This window comes from Astyanax mexicanus, chromosome 22, assembly GCF_023375975.1.
Source record: "Astyanax mexicanus isolate ESR-SI-001 chromosome 22, AstMex3_surface, whole genome shotgun sequence".
Lineage (NCBI taxonomy): Eukaryota > Metazoa > Chordata > Actinopteri > Characiformes > Acestrorhamphidae > Astyanax > Astyanax mexicanus.
Window position 1 is genome coordinate 7,934,793 of NC_064429.1, and position 22,945 is coordinate 7,957,737.

The 22,945-nt window shown below is 36.9% G+C and overlaps 1 protein-coding gene across 4 annotated transcripts in view; it reads right to left on the bottom strand.

The window, feature by feature from the left end:
- The window catches only part of anxa1a (annexin A1a), a 35,963-nt gene that overhangs the window by 2,103 nt on the left and 10,915 nt on the right, over window positions 1-22,945 (bottom strand). The window contains exons 1-11 of one of the 4 annotated variants that reach the window (XM_022668283.2): window positions 12,827-12,899; window positions 10,907-10,977; window positions 8,965-9,049; window positions 7,716-7,810; window positions 6,716-6,829; window positions 5,719-5,809; window positions 5,484-5,563; window positions 5,317-5,373; window positions 3,532-3,625; window positions 2,675-2,770; window positions 93-151 (exon numbers count right to left, since the gene is read on the bottom strand). In XM_022668283.2, coding sequence (XP_022524004.2) covers window positions 93-151; window positions 2,675-2,770; window positions 3,532-3,625; window positions 5,317-5,373; window positions 5,484-5,563; window positions 5,719-5,809; window positions 6,716-6,829; window positions 7,716-7,810; window positions 8,965-9,049; window positions 10,907-10,966 — 831 coding nt within the window. In that variant the 5' untranslated portion in view covers window positions 10,967-10,977; window positions 12,827-12,899. Of the gene's footprint in view, window positions 1-92; window positions 152-2,674; window positions 2,771-3,531; window positions 3,626-5,316; window positions 5,374-5,483; window positions 5,564-5,718; window positions 5,810-6,715; window positions 6,830-7,715; window positions 7,811-8,964; window positions 9,050-10,906; window positions 10,978-12,244; window positions 12,302-12,826; window positions 12,900-17,956; window positions 18,119-20,551; window positions 20,675-20,792; window positions 20,852-21,206; window positions 21,303-22,945 lie in introns of those variants that run through there. The other 3 variants (XM_022668282.2, XM_049470333.1, XM_022668285.2) reach the window with 3 other exon arrangements.

Consider the following 22,945-nt stretch of genomic DNA (forward strand, 5'->3'; position numbering starts at 1 on the left):
TGAGAGGAAAACAGGTTAAAATCTGTGTGCATTCACGTTACTAATATTACATACACAGGTTTATTAAACAAAAAAAAAACACACACTCTTACCTTCATGGCCAGGTTGAGTTTCTCAGCGAAGTAGGCAGGTTTGCTTCCAGCACATTTCACTAGCGGGTACACAAAAAAAGAAGAACAGATGAACCAAGGCCATTAAAATAAGAAAATGTTACAAAATTTCACAAGCTCGAAATGTGGCGTCCACATGGTTGGGCACGTGCTTGTAAAAGCAGCAGCAGACAGCTTGTCAAAAGCTGTGCAGCTCAGTCCAGCACAGTTTTGTGCAGATATTTCCAGTTACAGCCAAAACCATGGTTTTATTCACAGTAAAGGCTCTTATTTACCTTTTAAAAGGTAAGTTTGAATGCCCGATTAAAGGGCTGATTATTGTTTTTTTGCTGTTTTCTCAGGTTTTGAGTGCTCAGCTGACTCTAAGGCTGGTGACGTAACAGAACAGGTCTTGCATTGTTTAATATTGCAATATATATAATTAAAAAAAAAAACTTAACAACAACAAAAACAACTTTGCAATGTCAAATGTTTCCAATATCGTGCAGCCCTAGTTTGCACCACTACAAACAAACAATCGTATAAATTCATAAAATGTATGAATTTACATATTTTATAATTATATTTTAAATGTGATTTTCTCTTACTGACTTTCCTAGTGTATGTCTGTTTACTACAGCTGTTTTTAGGTCGTTTAATATTTCTTGTTTAACATTAATGGGCATGAACCAGCCTGTTGCTACAGCTTTAATTTTTTTTTTCTATTTTAAATGTTTTACTCTGGTTTCCTTCTACTACACTGATGTAAAAATACCAATGATTTACCAATAATTATCTTAACTACATATTGCTTCATAACATGTATCATATGCATCATCCACCCATGTAAATCACAAATCAGTCTAGTGAAAAATCACCATAATGAAAGTAATTATAATCAGGGTCTCCTGGTCTGGGTTTCTGGGGCATTGAAAAGAAAAAAAAATGAATCCCAAAAATCATGTTTTTAGCAAAGCCATCAGATTCCTGATCATCTTTAGTTCAGGGGAAGCAAAAACACTGTGAGAAACAGTGAAAACATTTCATCATCAAAATCTGATCTCATTCCAAAAACATTCCAGAAACATTGTAAGAGGAGTTGCGTTTACTGAGCACTGCTCTGCTCTGCTCTGCACGTTACAACACATCATTCCTGCCATATTTCAGCTATTAAAACTCAAGCAGACGTGACTGAGAGACACACCCGAAAGAACAGAAAGTTCAGCAGCATCAGGGCCTCCTACACACTTCTACACTCATCACCCAAAAGACACAAAAACGCTGTTTAATAGAAGCTATGATTATATCGTCACTGTCCAATGAAAAACAAGCATCTCCAAAACTTCAAAAGCAACTTCTTTTAGGAGAGAGAAAAAAAAAACTTCTAAACTTTCAATGGAAATCAAAGTAAAAAAACGTTTTTCTCAGGTCATTTAAAAATATTTATTTTGATCCGTTTATCAAGAAATTTTGGCACAGTGTAAGGCACAGTTTGTTTGTTCAAATTTTGTAACAAACTAAAAATAATAATTGATAAAAATGGAGAAATAATGAAGATCAACCCCTTCAGACCCTTTGTCCATTACAATGGACGCCATGCATTTTCTTTTTTTTTTCAAATGTTTTGTTGCACATAACACTAATTAAGACCTGTTTTTAAATCAGAATATATTTATAAATATATATTTTAAATCAGTTTATAAGCCAAAGAAACAATAGCTTAGCCCTGCACAATGCACTGGAAAAAATACCCAGCACTAGAACTAAAAAGGCAAATTAAAAAAAAGAGCTTATTTGTACTGATTAGAAGTCATTCAGAGAACTTTTAGTTCAGTTTAGACCACGTTTTGATGTTTAGGGATGGCTTGTGAACTTCATAAAATATGTTAAGCACAGGCTTTTTTTTTTAACTTAAGCCATATTTAGATGAGATTACTTTCTCAGGGGGTTCTGGGGGTCATTTGTGATTTTATTCCTATCCGGAACGATCATGTGCGTGTTTTTCTCAGACTTCCTCTGAGAAAGTAAATTACAGGCTGAATTATCTACTGTTTTTCTCTGAACTCCGTGCTCCTCCAGTAATTTTAGTCCTGTCCGCACTCACATCTCTGAGGTTCATCTCCTTACGTTTAATAAAAAAGGCTATTTGTCCACTGCCGCGCACCGTAATTACACTTTGGGAATGTGTTTCCACGGAGATACGCATAAAAAACACAACAGTGAGTGGAAATGGAGAAGCTACTGAACCCCGCGATGTCACATGGCCGAGAAAATCAAGAAAAAAAAAAAAAACTCACTGGTCCTCCCGTTTTAATGTAAGTTTTATCACTGAGTAGAAGTGTGAAATATTTTTCACAGACGTCCCCCTGAGAAACTAATCCCGTCTGCTTTATTTAAGTTAATTGGATTTTAATGTTAATATAGATTTTATATTATAATATTAGAGTCATCTTTTGTGTACACTGCACACAGAAAACAGCATTTTTTTTTTTATTATCGATATTTTTTCAACGCTGGCACATTATTCAGGTCTGAAAAGGTTAAAATCGAGTTTATAAAGTCACAGCTGTGCAGGAATATCTTACCGACAGCAATCAGGCAGTTCTCGATGTCTCCCTTCAGCTCCAGGTCAATCGCTTTGGCCACATCCACCTTACTGTATTTGGAGTACTGCTCAAAAACTGCAGGACAAATAAAAAGGATGTGTTAAAAACAACAAACGACACAAATTTGTCAATGTTGACTATGTTGAGTCTGAAACTAAGGAACTGCAAAGCTGCGTAATTTATTTAAAAGCAGAGCCTGCTTGAATTTCTGCTGTGTCGGATGTTTTAAAGGCACACTATGTAAAATGGTTAGTTAATTACTGTGTTTTATATACTGTTTTTGATTAATAAATGAGAAATGACAGGGTAAAATCAAGGTTCAGCCACCCTTGCCTACCTTAAAATAATTTTATGATCTCCAATTCTTTTTGCTAACCAGACATGTGATAAACAGTGCAAGCAGCCACGAGCACACTCACTCTCCAAAACCAGGGGCAGGGCTCTGATTGGCCGAAAGCATCTTACTCTCATCTTACTTGCACTCTGGCTCAGTGGTGAAATCAACTTTAATGATAATCTGGTGACAACTTAAATAAAACTGGCAAAATGCGAAATGATGTGCATTTACTGTCTATTTTCTGTCTTTTTCTATCTTTGGAGTTGCCATGTTCTCCCAAAATGTACATTATTGTAGGCATAGTGAAGAAAGGAAATGAAACGAGGAGAGTTTTAGATAGGGTTTATGTCACAGCAATTTTGAATCTCACATTATAAAAACCTGCTTAATAGCAAGTCAACTTTCATTTTAATTCTAAAATCTAAAATACTTCGCAAATGGACACCCCTGGATTAGAGTATTAACGTTAGCTTGTAGTGGATTATTAAGAGGTCATTACCTTTTCTGAGCTGAGGAGCGCTCCTGTTGGTCAGGATGTCGATGAACACAGCGCAGTCTGTGCCTTTCCTCTTCTCTCCAGCCTCATACAGAGCCTACACAAACAGAAATCAGTGAGAGAAATCAGAAATTAAAAACAGACCTGACAGCATATCATAGCATTATAGAGGAGTCAAGTGGTGGTGCACTGTTCCACTGTGCAGCGTAGCTTCATTAACCTAATGTTCATGGATGAATCTAAATAACAGTCAACAGTCTCAAAAGTCTTGGAAACAAAACAGAAAAGAACAGCCTTTAATAAAAAAGACCACCACTCCAACTGTGAAGCATGGTGGTTGATGGATTGACAATAGTAATATTGAACAGATGAATCCTGGACAAACATCATAGTCATGTAAGTAGTAGTGGAGTATAGTAGTGTTTTAAACAGTGATGTCAGTAACACTTTACTCTATTCTGACCTTTTTATTTTTTAAGTTACGAGTTTTCTGAAACGTTACAACTTCTAATCTAGTAATCAAATAGAAGTTACGTTTCCAAGTCACTGTGCATTACTTTTTTGTCATTTTTTTTTTGTAAAAAGATACGTAAAAATAGTCGTTAGTAGTAGTTTATTGCTGGAACTTACAATGGTTGCTGTCGGTCTCAACCACGCCAAAAATACAACAGGCTAGTGAGCTAACAAGCTAAAACACTTTTAGAATCAAGTAATCCAACTACTTTCTCAGGGGGACGTTTGTAAAAATATATATTTCACACTTCTACTCAGTGATAAAACTCCTGCATCCGGACTGCAATTAAAAAACAGGAGGACCAGTGAGTTTTTTTCTCGGCTTTCTCGATCACATGACATTGCGGGGTTCAGTAGCTCCTCCATTTCCACTCGCTGTTGTGTTTGTAACGTGGATCTCCGTGGAAACGTGCAGCCAAAGTGTAATTATGGTGCACAGCAGTGGACAAATAGCTATTTTATTAAACATGATGAGGAGACGAAACTCAGAGATGTGCATCCGGATGAGACTAAAATTACCGGAGGACCACGTTTAGCGAGTTCAGAGAAAAACAGTAGATAAATCAGCCGGTACTTTTTTTACTTAGAGGACGTCTGAGAAATACACGTACATGATCGTTCTGGATGAGAATAAAATCACAGAGGATAAAAAATGCCATAAAAGAAATGTTATAAATAAAATTACCCCAGAACCCCCTGAGAAAATAATCCTGTCCGGATAGGGTTTTGGTTTTTACTTTTTTAAAGGGGTAATCAGTAATTAGTAGGGGTGGGCAATATTATAGCGTATACAATATATCGCGACACAGAAATATCATGATATTAAAAATCCATATCGTGATAATAGAGATGTTCTGTCTTAAACGTAGTCTATTATTTACTGTGAAGCTTTAAGTGTATTTATTGTATAATTGTTTTAGTTTATACTTTTAGTTTGCAGTTTATATGCATGAAAATATTTTGCAATATTTTTTGCTGCATTATATTATTTTATGCTAGATTTTTTATTTTGCCACATTATGATTATACTTTTATACTCTTATACTATACTCCTGAAATTAATTAATTATTTTTCTGTTTTCCTATATCGCCAAGTATATCGTTATCACAAAAATACCATGAAATATCGTGATATTATTTTAGAGTCATATCGCCCACCCCTTGTAATTAGATTACTTTTTTCAAAGTTACTATGCCATCACTGTATTTAAAGATGTGCAATAAATAGACTTAAGTATCTATAAAGGATGTACAATCTACAGCAGGCACACTTACCCTGGCATCTCTATCTGCCTGGTCCTCACTCACATTCCTGTCTTCATTCCTCTCACCCTGCAAAAGTACATGAGAAATAGATGTGATTTTAAATAAATATTTACCAACACACAGACAGACAAATAGACAAAAAGAGACAGACAGGCACAATAAAAGCAGAATCCTACTTTGGCGAGAGCCAGAAGAGCGTTCCTGAAGTCTCCGCCCGTGTCAGACTTGATGTCAGCCTCCAGATCTTTTTTAAACTCTGCAAGAAAAAAAAATTAAATCAAATAAATCCAAAAAGTTTCGAATTCAATTCAGAATCAATTCTGTATTTCACATTGTGCAAAAAACAGGCGGTAAACACTGAAATGCTAAATACAGGAAACATCAGCTGAAAGTTTGCTTGGTGCAGCTTACCATCTTTGTAGGCCCTTTTGATCTCTCTGATCTCCCTGTTGCTTCTGGAGGCCAAAATCTCGATCAGGGTGTCCTCATCTGTGCCCAAACCCTAAACATGGAGACGTAAGTAAATGATGTTATGAAAGGATGTTATAATGCGTTATGATAAAGAGATTAAAGCCAAAATTCTATTAAACAAAATGATATTACAAAATGTCCATTATTAAAAAAAAAGGCCAGTCTAAAAAACACACTGCCTATCGTTTGTGCTTTCTATAACAGCATTTTGTGCTTGAGCTCCATTCATGGTCATTTTCAATGTAATATGAAAATTTTTCAGTTTCATTTAAAAGCTAAATATTAGCAGATAAGATTACTAACAATAACCAGATATGTATAGCAAGTACTTTACTACTGTACTTAAGTACTAAAATGCTGTATCTGTATCTACTGGAGTATTATTTCTACTACACTACTGTACTTAAGTACTAAAATACTGTATCTGTATCTACTAGAGTATTATTATTACTACACTACTGTACTTAAGTACTAAAATACTGTATCTGTGTCTACTGGAGTATTATTTTTACTACACTACTGTACTTAAGTACTAAAATACTGTATCTGTGTCTACTGGAGTATTATTTTTACTACACTACTGTACTTAAGTACTAAAATACTGTTTTCTGTATATTTCATGATGTATGGCAGTGTGGGCAGTGTGCCAAGTCCTGCTGGAAAATGAAATCCGCATCTCCATAAAAGTTGTCAGTAGCAGAGGGAAGCATGAAGTGCTGTAAGATTTTGGAGATTTTAGATTTAATTTTCCAGCAGGACTTGGCACACTGCCCACACTTCCAAAAGTATCAATTGGTCTTAAATAATATTCATTTTTTTTTACTTTTGGGTTTTCAAGCCATAAACATCAACAATAAAAGAAATAACACTTAAAATAGATGTTTATTTTATTTCCCATTATTGTTTCCAATAAAGTGTCACTGATGTGGTTACTCACCTTCATGGCACCTTTCAACAGTTGGGCGTCGTACTGGGCAGGAGTCTTCAGGAGTGCCAGAACTACGTCCTCCAGCTCACCCTGCAGAGCTGTTTTCAGAGCTGCATCCAGGGGCTACAAAAGTAAGACACAAGATCAAAAGGTCAAAAGTTTTGGACACATCTATTTATTTCTAATTGAATAATTTTTAAACATGATTAAAATACAGGAGTTGAACAATGAAATTGAAACACCTGGTTTTAGAGCACAATAATTTATTGTGGTGATTTGATCAGCCGTGGTTTTATGTTTTTTGGTTACAATCCAGGTTAGCACCCGAACATCCTTTTCAGACAGTTTTCTCTTACAGCATCCACAGTTAATCCTGTTGGATGTGGTTGGTCCTTCTTGGTGGTATGCTGACATTACCCTGGATACCGTGACTCTTGATGCATCACAAAACCTGCTGTCTTGGTCACAGATGCGCCAGCAAGACGTGCACCAACAATTTGTCCTCTTCTGAACTCTGGTATGTCTCCCATAATGTTGTGTGCATTGTGTACAATATTTAGAGCAAAACTGTGCTCTTACCCTGCTAATTGAACCTTCACACTCTGCGCTTACTCGTGCAATGTGCAATTAATGAAGATTGAACATCAGGCTGCTCCAATTTAGCCATGAACCCTCCCTAAACACTAAAATGACAGGTGTTTTAGTTTCCAGTCCAACCCCTGTATGTGGCGGCACCTGATCGGAGACAGTGAGTGGCTGTATGGGTGTGTAAAGCTTGAGCAGTTTTATTGAGTGGCTGAGTGAGTCTTGTATTGACTTTAGCTGAGTGTATCTGAGTGTGCTTTTGCTTGCACAGGTTGGTGCAGGTACTGTAGACATGTCCAGCTTTGAAGAACCACCGTCTCCTTTCACAGCTTGTAGTTTTAATTTGCACAAGTGTACGAGAGTAAAAGCTTCCTGGGTTTACTTTAATGATGGAGTGCAGAAATGATGTGTAAACAGATTTCACCTTGCCGGTGGACTGCTGATAGGCGGCTTTGATCTGCTGCCGCTGTTCATTGCTCTTCTTGGTGAGAACCTCGATGATTGTGGCCTCATCTACACCTGAAATCACCACAACACAGCCAAGATTAGCAAAGAACCAACACTACAAAGATCATACACAATACTGTTGGCTAAACACAAGCTTGTGTAGCTAATGGTGAGGTTATACTGAAGAATTCTGCCATAGACCTTAGTTATCTTTATTATTCCATCAAGAGGAAGATGCTACCACCACTATGCTTAACATTTGGTTAAGAAACCTTTGGGTTAAATGCCACACAAACAGCCATTAAAATAATTTGTTGTTCCACACTGATTTTGATTATAGGTGTATTTTAACAGAGAGAGAGATAGAATATCAAAAAAATATTTAAATATAAATTCAATATAGATATTAAATTCTATTTAATTAAGTAAAATAATGATTTGATCCTCAAGAAAAAACAAGACCTAATGCTCTGTGGAGAAACCCTTGTTGGTAAGCACAAAGCTTTCTCCTAAATTTATTTAGAATTTTATACATTAAAAGTCTCATTCTGCTAAAATCCTAGTAGAGTTGTATATGATGCTGCGTATGAAACTGTTCCCCAGTCTCCAATGTCTGCAGTAGCTAGTAAAAGAAAAGCCTCAGAAAAACGAGTTGATCAGAGAGACTTTAGGGTCTCTACGTCAACCAGTGTCTTCATGGCCTCGGCTCGGGACCACCCACAAGCAGAGCTTACAGCTTTTGTTTACAGAGCTAGTTAGCGTTAGCTATCTTGTGAAAATAACTGTAGGTTTAAATTGGATCTCCGGTTGATTCTGCATTTAACCGAGATCTTAAATATACACTAGGGATGCACGGTTCGACAAAGCAGATCAACTCAACAGAACACCGGTCAAAGCATGTCAGGATTTTAAGCCCTAGTATCTATACTTCTACCTACAGAGTAATGAATTTCAACACTTTTCACACCTTTAGCCAAAAGATAAAAACCTTCTACTTACAGCACCACCGGCAGAAGAATTGGAGCCTCTTTACGTATTTAAGCAGTGGGTGACGATCACATTTTGCACTTCTTTAATTTAGAGTATAGTCTATTATATATAGTTTATTACTTTTAGAGACAGAATATCTAATATCTAATAAAGAATAATAGATTTTAGTGCTTTAGTGCCCCTAACATTTGGACTTTGTAAGTAATAATGGTGCTTTAGTGCCATGGACTACTCACCCTTTGCTTTGATGGCTTTATCCAGAACCCCAGCGTCTCCACTGGCACTGAACTGAGGAGCAGGAGTCACTGTCCCCTGGACACTCTACACACACACACACACACACACACACACACACACACACACACACAATACATTACTTTGTTTCCATATACAATATAAGAAAAACAATAGGAAACAAAAATAGTCCAAAAATAGTGACACACAGTTCATACAGGGTGTTACAACCTTTCACTCTCTCTCTCTCTCTCTCACACACACACACACACACACACACACACACACACACACACACACAGTTAAATCCCCTTCACAAGGCATCTACACCAGCCACAGCTTGTTACAACAATCTATACACACCCTAAAACAGGACTGTGTCTTAAGACAACACAGTTTTAAAGAAAGTGCAGACAGACATTGAACACACCCTCTCTTACAGAACTAACACACACACACACACACACACACACACACACACACACACACAACCTAGTATAAACTGACGGCATATAACACCTCAATCAGCACAGGGTCATATCTGATTATGCTTCTGCAATGTCACAGGATTTATTTTAATCCAGTGTTGCTGCATTAATTTATTTATTTTTCACCAAGATCTTGCAGCAGCATTGATGATGGTAGAGTCTGACCACTGCACAAAGCAGCTCTTCTCCATCCAGCACATCCCAAAGATTCTCAATGAGGTTAAGATCTGGTGAAGATGTGGTGAACTCTCTCAATCCATGTGTGAAAATGATAATTGATGATCTCATGCTCCCTGAACCCTGAACTCTTTCACAATTCCAGCTCCATGAATCCTGACATTGTCATGTTGGAATATGGCCGTGTTCATCAGAGAAGAAAAAATAAATCCATTGATGAAATACCCTGGAATCAAACCAATGACTGACCATAGACTAATCTAAAACTGGCATAGGCCTTTCTGCTGTAAAAAAGAAAAAAAAAAAAAAAAATCGAGAATCGAGAATTGAATCAAGGATTTATTGTGACACCCCTATAAATTAATGATAACAGTGATCTCAAAACAGCGATTCAGCGATAATCAATATATCGCAAAACTATTCTCCACACTTCACAGTGACTATACTACTGAGAAAAAAATACTTCTAAGTAAGTAAATAGCAGGAATTATGAATTTATTTGTGTCAGTTTCACACAATTTAAATACCAATGTTCTTCACAGCATGTTAACCTATTCATTTGATTAAGCTGATTGAGTTACTGTAGTATATCAAATTCAGGATGAGAGCATTTATACATACATATTCTCAAAATTATTGATTTGTTTTTTGTCACACTGCAAGAGATGGTATTATTTTTATGTGAACACAAGCAGAATTGTGTTTGGTAATCAGAAGGAGAATAAATTAAAGACTTTGTATTTTACACTCTGCAAATTCATTTAATTTATTTATATAGTTATTTATCGTAAAGTAAATGTAGTTAGAATTTCAAGCATTTTTAAGCATTTTCTCCAAACTTCCAGCACTTTCCAGTCCTAGAAAACAGAATATTAAAATTCAAGCATTTTCCAGGATTTTAAGCACCCGTACGAACCCTGAGAGAGGGAACACAAACAGTTAAAGGCTTTTCCTCTCCACCACACTGATGAGGGGTTAGGATGGGCGGGGTCCTGCATACCTCTGACTCACTCGCTCCTGCATGTTGGTTCCCACTTCCCTCACTCTCTACTTGTCTCCTCCCCTCCCTCCTTTTCTCCCCACCTCTCATTCTCTCCATCTCCCACCCTCTTCCCCTCTCTCCTCCTTCAGTTCAGTTCAGTCCAGATCGGTGAGTAATTTGCTCGCTCTCTCTCTCTCTCTCTCTCTCTCTCTCTCTCAGTTTTTCCACTCACTGTGGCGAATAAGAAAAAAAAAAAAAAGAGTAAGAAAATCTCTACGAACTGTTGTGAAAGCATACCAAGTCATCGGCCGCGCCCATATAGACGGTCTGCTTGAGAAACTCCTGAATGAAGGACATGGTTGGTGGATCTGCAAACAAAAAAACACTGTTATTAAAGCGCTATGGTAAACTTTAAAGGTGAATTTTACTGATTTTCTACTGAGTTCCTGCTAAATTCACTTGATGGGATGTAAACAGTCGTTTAGCTTTGATGTGAAGTGGTCCAAACTGTAATTGGAACCAGCCCTCACTTGTCTACAGAGCACACTGAACCATTTCCTTTACCAAAACGATCCAAAAGCTCCACTGAAGCTACATATGATCCTTACATCTATATTGAGTAAATGTATCATGATTTATTATTAGAACAAGACTCAACAACAAGTTTAGGTTTAAGCTTATTCAGTATTCACCCCCACTGTGAACAACTCTGACTGTGCAGGATTTGTTCATAATAGAGTATAATATAACATCAAAACAATGTAAATGACTTTGTTTGCATTGTAAACCTTAAATTATTCTGCTTTTCTAAATGTCTGATGTGAGTCTCAGTTGTGATAAAAGTGATAAAACTCCCTTAAACACTGGATACGAGGTGCAAATAAACTTCAAGAGCAGTAACTAAAGCCCTTTAGAATATATTAATACTGTAGCTTTGAAGGATCATTTTAATGCACACTGAACTGAATGTATTTGTTAACTGGAGAACCAAGGGAATTGTGATAAACTGATGAACAGCTACCTAAATACTTTAATGCCTCTAATGGCTTTAAGAAGAACATATTTGTAAATTTGATATTAAACTTGTGTCTTACTTGTGCAATAGAACATTTGAGTAAGATCTTTTTTGAATACTTAAATAGTATTTTAGGTCTATTGATAGTGTTAGTTAGTTTTTTCTGCTAATGAATCTGATCTGATTTCTGCATATATTGTGTTATTTTGAGGGACAAAAGTAAATACTAATCAAATCAAAGCCATAATTTAAAGCCTTAATGTTTTATATTGAATATACTTCTAACAGTAGAGTAAGGCACAAAACCTATATTAAAGTCCATCTATCCCAAAAATATATAAATAATAATAATAATAATAATAATAATAATAATAATAATACAGTAATATACATTTTTGGTCATACCGGCAGGCACTATATTATATTAAATAAAACTTTATTATTTTTTTCTTTTTTTGCAGAACTGTACACTTTAAATATTTTTCTAAACAATGTTTTGCATTATTGCCAAAAATAGTTATCATTATTAAAAATACCCTGAAATATTGTGATATTATTTTAGGGTCATTTTTCCTAGCCCTATTATAAACACATTAAACACACAACACCAATTACTCAACCCTTATTCATCTGTTTCCAGCTGGTTGCCAACAACTTCACTTTTCAGTATCAACTTACAAACCTAGAAGGCAGAATAATGCAATTACATTTTTACGTTCTACTGAAAGGCTCTGCTTAATTTTACTGACAATTAAAAGTTTGCTCAGTTTAGTTTATGCTCTTTTATTCTATCTAAATCCCCATCTTCACAATTACAGTAACTTAATTTTTAAAATAATTAAAGCAAAAAAAAATTAACACACATCTATGTTGCCAAACCTGTTCTGTGCAGCCTCTACAGGAAGGACCACGCCTTTCTGCTGACTGACACCCATTCATATTAGTTTAGCATTTTCTGTCCATTCTAATCTAACTAATCTTTTAAAATAGTAAAGAAAACGAGTTTAAACCATATTGAACTTCGAATTATAAACGCACCACAGCGTGAGGCAGCATTTAACATTTAAAACTAAAACTTTGTAAAGAAAAATAGCAAACAATTAGTGTAAAAAAACTAAAAAACAGGTTTATTCTACTTCTACAAGATCCAGAAGTATAAAAATGAGGATAAAAAGCAGGAAAATACTAAAACTATCACTTACCGATATGAGGTCTGAGAGGCGGCGGAGACTCGGGGCGCAGCGGTGAAGCCCCGCATATATACACAGCGCTGCCTCTCCCCACCCGTACTCCGCCACGCCCCGCCTCCCCGCGCTCTGATTGGTTACTAGCATCGCGGAACTGCTCTGTTCTGGGCTACGATTGGTTAAAAGTTCACATTCACAATCAATCAAGCTAAAAACGGGTGCTGAAAATTTTATCGCTACTCTTACGTAACAGGTGTGACGGATTTTTGGGTTGCTTGGAGTTTTTTGGTTTGTGGGCGTGGCCAAGCGTGTAAATATATTAAATTACTCAATTATTTCACTGTTTTAAGTGCATTACGTTTTTTAAATAATGCTAGATCTGAACGGTTTCACACAGTTTACAAAAAAGATCCTGCAAAAATCTCCACAAACTGATTTAATATTTACTTTGCTTTATAATTTAAACACCAGAGGCTTTGCAGTGAGAGAGTTTGTCAGTAACGCTTTTTAAGACTGCTGATTGTCCCAAAGTGAGAACAGGTGAGGCAGGTTGTTGTGGCCAGTTCATATAACTCTGGCTCGAAAACTGTCTGTAGTCGTTAAAAGTCAATTAAGCTCTAAATAGTACAATAAAAAAAAAATTAATCAGATTAGCCTCACCAATCTGTAACCAGGCTGTAGGTTGAAAGTTGTTGGGGAGATGATCCAGGGCTAAGGTAAGCTGATGGTTGTAAATTAGATGATCCAGAGACTTTATTCAAACAGTATAATCCCTGTGGGGTACAACTAAATAAATTGGTAGTCAATTAACTAAAATCCACAGCCAATTAAAAAGCTGTTTTCCCACAAAATTAGTTCACAGGTGAAGCAAACCATAAACCACATGCAACACATGGCTGTGTTCTTACATTCACTCTATTTGTTCATTGCTTCCATTGGTGGCAGGGGCTAGAATGACAACTAATGCTTGATTCACACTACAGGACATTGTGACCTTGTTCACATTACAAGCCACATTGCTCAAATCTGGTTTGGCTCTCTTGATGGTTTACATTCACAAATGTAAGTGATCTGTATCTGTGTGTAATGTGAACTAATCACATTGAAACCAGTATAAACTTCACCATCTTCACCAACAACAAAAAAAAATCATAATACAGAGACGACCCATAGCTTTACAAAGGGAAATGGATGTGTTAGCAGCTCATATGTGGAGCATCTTTTGCTGGAGTGGAGAAACAGGAAACAGCTGGTCTGAAGTTCATACTCAGGTCCAGGAGGTGATAAAAAGGACAGGCGGTTTGCTTTTGCTGTTTTTTTTTTTTCAGCTATAGCTGCAAAGCTGCTTCAAGAGATGCAGTGTGGGTACGAGAGAGAAGCACGTAGCGCTTATGCTAATGCGTAAAATAGTAAAAAAGACGCATGAATTCCGATTTGACCGTTCACATTCATGTCCCTTGTCTATGGATCGGATTTAGCACCACATATCAAAAAGTGACTCAAATCTTAATTGAAAAAATGCGATTTGGCACGTTCACACAGCCTGGAAAAAAATCAGATCTGAGCCACATTAAGCAAACAATACGTTTTGAGTCACTTCAGCCTGGTAATATGAAGGTGTAGCCTTTGAGTCGTCGGGTCGTTGTGCTGTTCACACTACACAACTGACCCACGACACAGGGTCACGAATCGTACTGTTTTTCATTGTAGGACATGAAAGATTCACCTGGATGCTCTCCAAAACATGTTTTATCACAAGAACATAAGTATTAAACGCACTTGGGAGCTTGCAATGCCATGCAAAAGAATCTCTACAGAGGAGAATACCCACTTGAAGTGAGTCCAAAATAAAAAGGTTTAAATAAAACAACTGGGCAAAATCAGAGTTTACAAATACTAAAATATATGTTCTTGTGTATCAAATGTTTTAACAATACAGACAAACTCCAGTTATACAGTTATTGTGGCAAATCTGATATCCATCTTAAACCTTCAGAGGAGACATATGTGAGATTGGAAACAGGTTTCAGTGTTCCACACAGATTGTGTAAATCTGAATAAGATAAGAAAACCTGCTTAAGAAATCCTGCTGCTTTTCACATGTAAATTAATGTGAGTTGGTGTTTTTGTAAAACAGATACACTGATACCTGTCTGAGACCTGTCTGCCCACACAGGACTCAGACGCTGAGAAAATACCATTCCTGTGAAGCATTTTAGCCATTCCTTTACAAATGATCACTTGTCACCTACTCATTTGTTGTACAGTAAGGATGGTGTAAGGTGTGACTGGTCTGTTTGTGAAGATGCTGCATGCTTTAGATAACAGCAGTGATTTTAACTGTATGTTCTGCTCAGATTCAGTCAGTTGGGTTGTGACCAGGTGACTGGCCTGCCATTTAAAGCATTCAATTTTTTTACCTTAACACGTTCATGTGTTGCTTCTGAGGAATGTTTTGGTTCATTACCCAACTCCAACTGTACTGCAGTATTTGATTGAACAGTACCTCCACAGTGTTTGACAGATTACATGTTATGCCTTGGATTGCGAAATTTTGTAATTAAGAAAATGAGCATAAAAAATGTAAACTACTCATTGAACTGAATAGCTAGATAGCTTGCATTAACCTAGTCCAATTACCTTAGACTCAGAATTTACCAAGCAGCAGTTTATCTTTCTTAACCACTAGCTACACAAACTGGAGCCTGCTGTCTTTCTTACTCTGACTTTATCTCAGACATCCCAAGTTGCAAAAGTTGATTTCAGGGAGGTTACCCTACAAACCCACTCCCACCCCCCACCCCCCACGCCAAAAAAAAAAAAAAAAAACACACACCAAAGGATTATGAAACTTGACCTTTATATTAATTAATTTTATTTATTTTTTTTTGTATTAAATTTAAATTTACATTTTTTGGTGAAATGCGTTTTCTTTTTTCTTTTTGGAAGGCCCTGCCTCCTTTTTTTGGGGGGGGGGGGGGGGGGAGCCTTTATTTGAGAAAAATTGACAGTTACAATAAATAAAACATTTCATATCATATTACAACAGTTATTAATATTGCCTCCGCCATGATCTGCTTTCTCTCACTCACTGAACAAATCCCGTCCGGGAGGGGGGAAAAACACTGCCCGCCCACACTAAAAAACGATTGGCTGTCTCACAGACTCACAGACAGAGAACAGGCCAATCAGAACCCTCTCTGTTTTCTCTCTCTCCTTCCCACACGCGATTAGAGAATAAAAGTCTGTGGCCTGTGTGCGTGTTTGGGGCGCTCGTTTTGAATTCCCGGAGATTATATGTGACTCGCGGGCATCAGGGAGCCGCTACTGAAATGCGGGAGACTCCCGCAGCTTCAGGGAGACTTGGTTTGTCTGGTATCTATTCCTACCTCTCATAGATATTCATTTCAGCTCTAAACACTACGCTTAAGCAAGACAGCTATAGTAAGCCAAAATCAGTTCAGTTAAAATCAATGACTTCTGTAGGAACATATCGATTTAACTGCCTTTATAAATAATGCCTGTATAAAAAAAAAACACCTAAATTCCCCAAATACACAATACACTCTTATACTTAGGACAATCTACTGACGAGCAAAGTTGAATTCCTCACTCTATTTCCACCTTAAAAGCTGAAACTACATTTATACAATTACACTAATTCCACCTTAAATGTTGTTGCTATATTCACAATAACACTATTTCCATCTTAAAAGTTGCCACCATATTCACACAATCACAGTTTCACCTAATTCCTCATTAAATACGAAAACCTTAAAAGCTGCCACTACATGCACACAATTACTAAATAAAATCCACCTTAAATGTTGTTTAAGGCTGTTCACACAGTTACACTAATTCCACCTTGCCAAATGTTGTTATATTCACATAATACATTTCTCATTAAATGCTGTTGCTCTACTCACACAGTCAAACTAATTCCACCTTAAATGTTGTTATATTCATGCAATCACATTAGTTCCACCTTAAAAGCTGCCACACTATATACTCAATCACACTAATTCCTTGTTTAATGTTGTTTGTATTTTCACAGTCACACTAGTTTCACCTTAAAAGCTGCCACTTCATTCACACAATTACACAAAGTCCACCTTAAATGATGTTATATTCACTATCACACTAGTTCCTCAAAAGTTGCAAATATATTTACACAGTTACAATTAATTATACCTTAAAAGCTGCCACTATATTCACACAACTGATGTTTTCAGTCCACCTTAAACAGTACAGGCATTAGACTAAATTGCCTTACTATTTAATGTGGCACAAATCTGCAAACTGTAGCATAAACAATGATGCTGGCTTGTTTTTCTTTTATGTTACCTTTAGTGCTGAGACAAGGTAGGTGGCCTAGTGTTCATGTGAATCATAAACATGAAATAAAACTTTAGGGACAGTAAATGGGTGAGATTACAAAAAAAAAAAAAATTCTGATATAATTTAAAATGATAATAGTGTATCAAAAAAGGCAACACAAATAATAAATACTAATAGGATATTCTGGTGTAACCAATAAAGTACTTATGCAACCAGCTGGTCACCAGCTTCAGCAACCTAGGAGTGTAGAGCAGGATCTACAGGCCCAGCTGCAACATCTGTAGGTAAATCTCATTTTACATCCAGGCAAGAGGCACCAAACAGGGTATTTGATTTCCTTATCCTTTCAGTCTAATATTGTAATCATTTACATATATCATCATTAAATTTACACATATAAAGCTTAATTCCTTTTTAACAATCAACTTCATGGTGCTATTTATTGTGTTGATAAAGGCAGTTATTATGGTGTCCTTGGTAATTGGTGTCCTATTGTGTTCCTACTGTCTCCATGTTCTCTCAGAGTGAGGATCAGCAGTTCAGCAGCAGGGAGTTTCCTGCATTCTTCAGGATTTTAGGGGAGGAATGCAGACAGTCTCGCTCATCATCATGAGATACTAACCCTCTCAATGCATCCAGAAGCTTCCTAGTGACAAGATAGCATCTGCAGGACACACCCACCCACACCACACCTTTCTAGAAAGATCCAGACGTGTTATCTTGTATTTTATGTAGTAGAGTGACTCTACTCTACAGACTTTGATGTTTCTAAATTCATTCAATTCAACAAACCACAGGACACAGAGCGGCACTGAACACAAGATTTATTCATCAGAAAGGTCATGATTACAGTTCTTCTTCTTCTCCACAGATGGTTTGTTAGCAGATATTCGGGGGAATATGATGTTTTTACTGATCACTTCCGACCAGGGCCAGCAGGATCTTCTCGTAGTCTCCTTTGGTGTCATCCTGAAATGACAGATCACAAGATTAAAGAATAAAAAGTAATAGGACTGTCCACTACAAGTCCTCTTATTGTCCTCTTATAAGTTCTAGAATTATAAAGTTGTGTAAAGTGCAAATGTTCCCGGTGCCATTGGCTGCAACAAGCCCAAAGCATCATCTATCCACCTTATTCTTTACAGGTAGTAAATAATAATTAGTAGGTTTGTAATTAAAGAAGAAAGTTTTGAAATAAGAGACATCTAGGCTTAGCTCAGTAGCTGCAACATTAACAAAACAAAACAATTAACAAAAATTAACTACTAAATCTGTTCATACTCCTTTAGAGCCTGTTTCAAGGAAATGGACATGATTTTATCAGAACTTACCACATCCCCTGTTACTCATAACCCCATCATTATTCTGTTTTATTTGGGTAAATGCTTTGAACACTAGGGCTGCAACTAATGACTATTTTTGTAGTCGACTAATCTGCCGATTATTTGTTCGATTAGTCACAATTAGGGATACAAATTATCGATGAATTCATTAATCATTAGTTGATTGATCTTATCGATCGACTTTCGATTAATTGATAAGTGGCGTTTTGTCACCTGAATTTCAGTGTTTCAATAGGGCCTTTAAAAATACCAGCTAAATAGTTGCTAAAAACACTGAGTTCAAAAAGTATATATTATATGATGATAATTATATTGTATTATATTATATATTCCTCAAGTAATTATGCATTAGGAAAAGAAAGCAGACATTTTTTTATGGTATAACAAAATACATTCTTTAATTAAAAAAAAATAATAATTAAGGACTGGCTCAGTTTTTGCGTTTTTGTAACATTAGACATATTTTGATAGTTTGACGAACCTATATTAAACAAAAAATTATGAAGTACATTATAGGAAACATTCACACAGGCTGGATGTTATTTTCAGGAGATTCTAGGATACTTGTATGTATTTTTATTCTTCATTTCTTACCTTTTTCCAAGGAGAAACCTCCCAGAAAGGGAAAATAAAAAGTTTTTTTTTTTAATAAAGTCTGTAGTTACTATAAAATATAACTTAATTTAAATGAAGAGGACAGAGTACAGTATCTCCCCAACACTTATCCAGCTAACTTTCATTTATCTAAGGTTAGTGATGTTAATGAAGGAGTGAATACTGTTTAAACTCTCTCTGCAGTAATTTAACTCACCATGGGTAATATAGAACTCAGTGTTTAAACTGTACAGAACTAGTAAAGATAGACTGTAGAGTATTTTTGTGGAGTTAAATGTGTTCGTTTGTGTCTCAACCTCTCTTTCGCGCGCTGCAAGTCCCTCCCACACTGGAAAGTGTTTGGACAGTGCAGACGTAAGTCTGGGAACTCAGTTCTAAGCTCCAGAATAAATACTGTCAGAGTTTTAGGCTTTGGACAAACATTTAAAAAAGATGAAATTTTCCTGCAAGAAGCTCTGAGACTCTTCTTTCTTCAGTAACTGTGGCCACACTAAGTTATACAACAATTTGGCGTCACAGGATGGAACAGGATGGACGAGATAACCAAACATGTCTCTTCATATTGACGCTTCGAAATATACGATTTCAGGCTGGCAGATTGAGGTCGGCATCAGAAAGAAGTATATAAACTGTTTATTTCTCGTTATGCCTAAATCGCACCCATGATTATTAATAAGAAAATTTGCACGTTTCGAGCTAAGCATGAGCTGTGCTTTTTGCTTCCTCTCGATACCAAAGACACACCGACATGATAACTGACATGTCTGAACAAACTACTATATTAGTTTTTTTGCCAACAACTGAAACAATTCCTTTCAGTGGTTTTATTGGAACATTTGGAAGAAGTTTAATTTTCTGTTGAATATATGTCTTTTAAAGTTTTTCACACAATTTCTTTAAATCAGGCGAAGCAGGCAGGAAAATTGTTGCAAAAACAGCATAATCAAAGTTATATTGGGGTTATTATTTTGCACAGCCTCAGGCCACATGTATCCTTTTTTTACTTTTTTTTCTTTCAGACAGTTCAGCATTTCTCAGCTTGTCCAGAAAAGTGTGTGCTTTAGCGGTGGCTCAAACCACTAGTTAGGAGGGGGAGCTCAACATCCCAAAATACCAATACATTCTTTGTATTGAAACTTCCCCACTTTTATTGTAAATAGTTATGTGCCTTAAAATAAATAAATTAATAAATAAATAGATAAGAAAAAGGTGATTTACATCCTAGGGAAGTCAGATTACACTGTTAAATTGTATTACCATTGTTATTTTACTTTGTACAACATTGTAAATTGTTCGAAATGTATGGACACTGAGAGCATAATGATATTTTTGTATTATCTGTTTCTCTTTGATGGACTTCTCCAATGAAAAAAAAAGTACCAATTCTTGCTTCATGCAGCTTTAACGTAGTGATTAATCTTTCCCACCACTGGTCAGAACCTACCAGAATGTCCTTGTAGAGGATCTTGCCGTATTTCTTTTTGTACTCCTGCTTGATCTGCACCAGATCCACTTCAGAGCGGCTCACCAAGATGCGGGTCAGGATCTTCTCTCTGCAGCCAGAGCCCTGTGAGCGGAAAAGAGGTTCAAATCTGTGAGCATTAACGCAGAGCTGCACAGTTACTGTTATTACACACACACAGATTACTTGTAAAATCCTAAAACACTCACACACACACTCTTACCTTCATGGCCAGGTTGAGTTTCTCAGCGAAGTAGGCAGGTTTGCTTCCAGCACATTTCACTAGCGGGTACACAAAGAGAGAAGAATCGATGAGTGATCAACAAAATCTGATCTTATTCCAAAAACATTCAAGGGAACAGTGTAGCGTGGGGTTTTGCCTTTACACCACACTGCTCTGCACGTTACAACACAGTATTCCTGACATACGTCAGCTATTAAAACTCAATCAGACATGACTGGGAGAGGTAATCAAAAGGACAGAAAGTTCAGCAGCATCAGGGCAGCATCAGGGCCTCCCACACACATCTATACTATTCCCATTACAAAAGACACAAATATGCTGTTTGATAGAAGCTATGATTACAGTATATTAAAAACCTGCTCATAAAGTCACAGCTGTGCAGGAATATCTTACCAACAGCAACCAGGCAGTTCTCGATGTCTCCCTTCAGCTCCAGGTCAATCGCTTTGCCCACATCCACCTTACTGTATTTGGAGTACTGCTCAAAAACTGCAGGACATATACAAATGATATGTTAAACACATCAAAGACAGATTTCTCAAAAAAAGCAGAGAGGCAGGCTCTAGAATCACAATGGCGATAGCTGTGGACATATGTAGTCACACACGGGTGAACCTCAATCAAGCCTTCTCCGAATAGCCAGAGCTAAAAGTCTGATGGTGAGAAACACTGGGTATTGATTTGCAGCAGACGCCCGTTTATTAGGGGTGTCCCGATTTCGATATTTAATCGAAATCGATCGAAATTACGTCATGGTCTCAAGCCTCGAAGTCAAAAAGAGGATTGACGAGCCGTCCCTCAAATGGCGCAGCCCTTTCTCCAGAGAATGTGAACATTCTCATCTTCTTAAAGAAAAACTTTAAAATATAAAAATAACAGTTGTTTTGTCTAGCCTCAAATATGTTAATAGTTTTGGTACCTTAAGGAGCATCTTTCTCTCCGATAAAGTTAATAATATATCTTTATTAAAGAAAAAAACTTCTCATTCTCAGAGACCGAAAAAGTCTTAAAGTCTTATTTTTCATGTTTAACTGTTATAGTAGGATAGAGTTCAGTTTGTTAAGGCTCTAACTGTTCTATTATTTTGTACATGACTGCTCCTGTATTTTTTTATTATTTATTTTGTTATGTTGCACATTTGCTGTTTTAATAGCGCACACCGCTGCTACCAAAAAAGGCCACTAGATGGCATTACATTTATATCTTAATTAAATTATTTAAATTTGACCATTAGTGCCTAATGTGGTGTTTTACAGATCACTTGTATCACTTTGCATCACTTATATCAAGCCCAGCTTTTGAAATAAGATATTGTAAATTTGATGAATCAAACCAATGACTGACCATAGACTAATCTAAAACTGCCATAGGCCTCTCTGCTGTAAAAAAAAGAAAAAAGGGAATCGAATCGAATCGTGACCCTAAAATCGGAAATAAAATCGAATCGAGGATTTTGAGAATCGTGACACCCCTACCCTTTATCTAGTAATTTTATAAAGTTTTTAAATCAAGATGCAGTTCCACAAATAACCACAGACTTCTCTCATCTCTCTCACTGATGAGCGCCCCCTAATGTGGAGGAGGAAGAGCAGGTAAAAGGAGCAGAAAGCACAGAGATGAACTGAAAGAATGGAGATTTATGAGAGTTGTGGAGTATTTGGCCCTGGTTCCACTACATTAAATATCACAAAAATACACTACTTAGTGTAAAAGGGCCTAAACGGTGGCGCCGAGTGGTCCAGCGGTTTAAAGCGCTGCCACTATGAGCGGGAGGTTGTAGGTTCGCACCCAAGCTCATGCAGCTTTGCATCAAGCTGCCGGCTCTCAGAGGGAGCACAATTGGCCCTGCTCCCTCCGGGTGGGTAGATGGCGCTCTCTCCCCACATCACTCCTGTCTGTGAGCTGAGGTTTCAGAACCAAGTCGCTGCACTTTCCTCCTAGCATGTTGGCTACTCGGTAATGCTGCATCAGCAGCAGCTCGAAAAGAAGTGGTGGCTGACTTCACATGTATCAGAGGAGGCGTGTATTAGTCTTCACCCTCCTGGTGTTGGAGCATCACTAGTGATAGAGGGTGTCCTAGTGAGTGGGTTGGGTAATTGGCCATGTAAATTGGGGAGAAAATGAGAAAATGT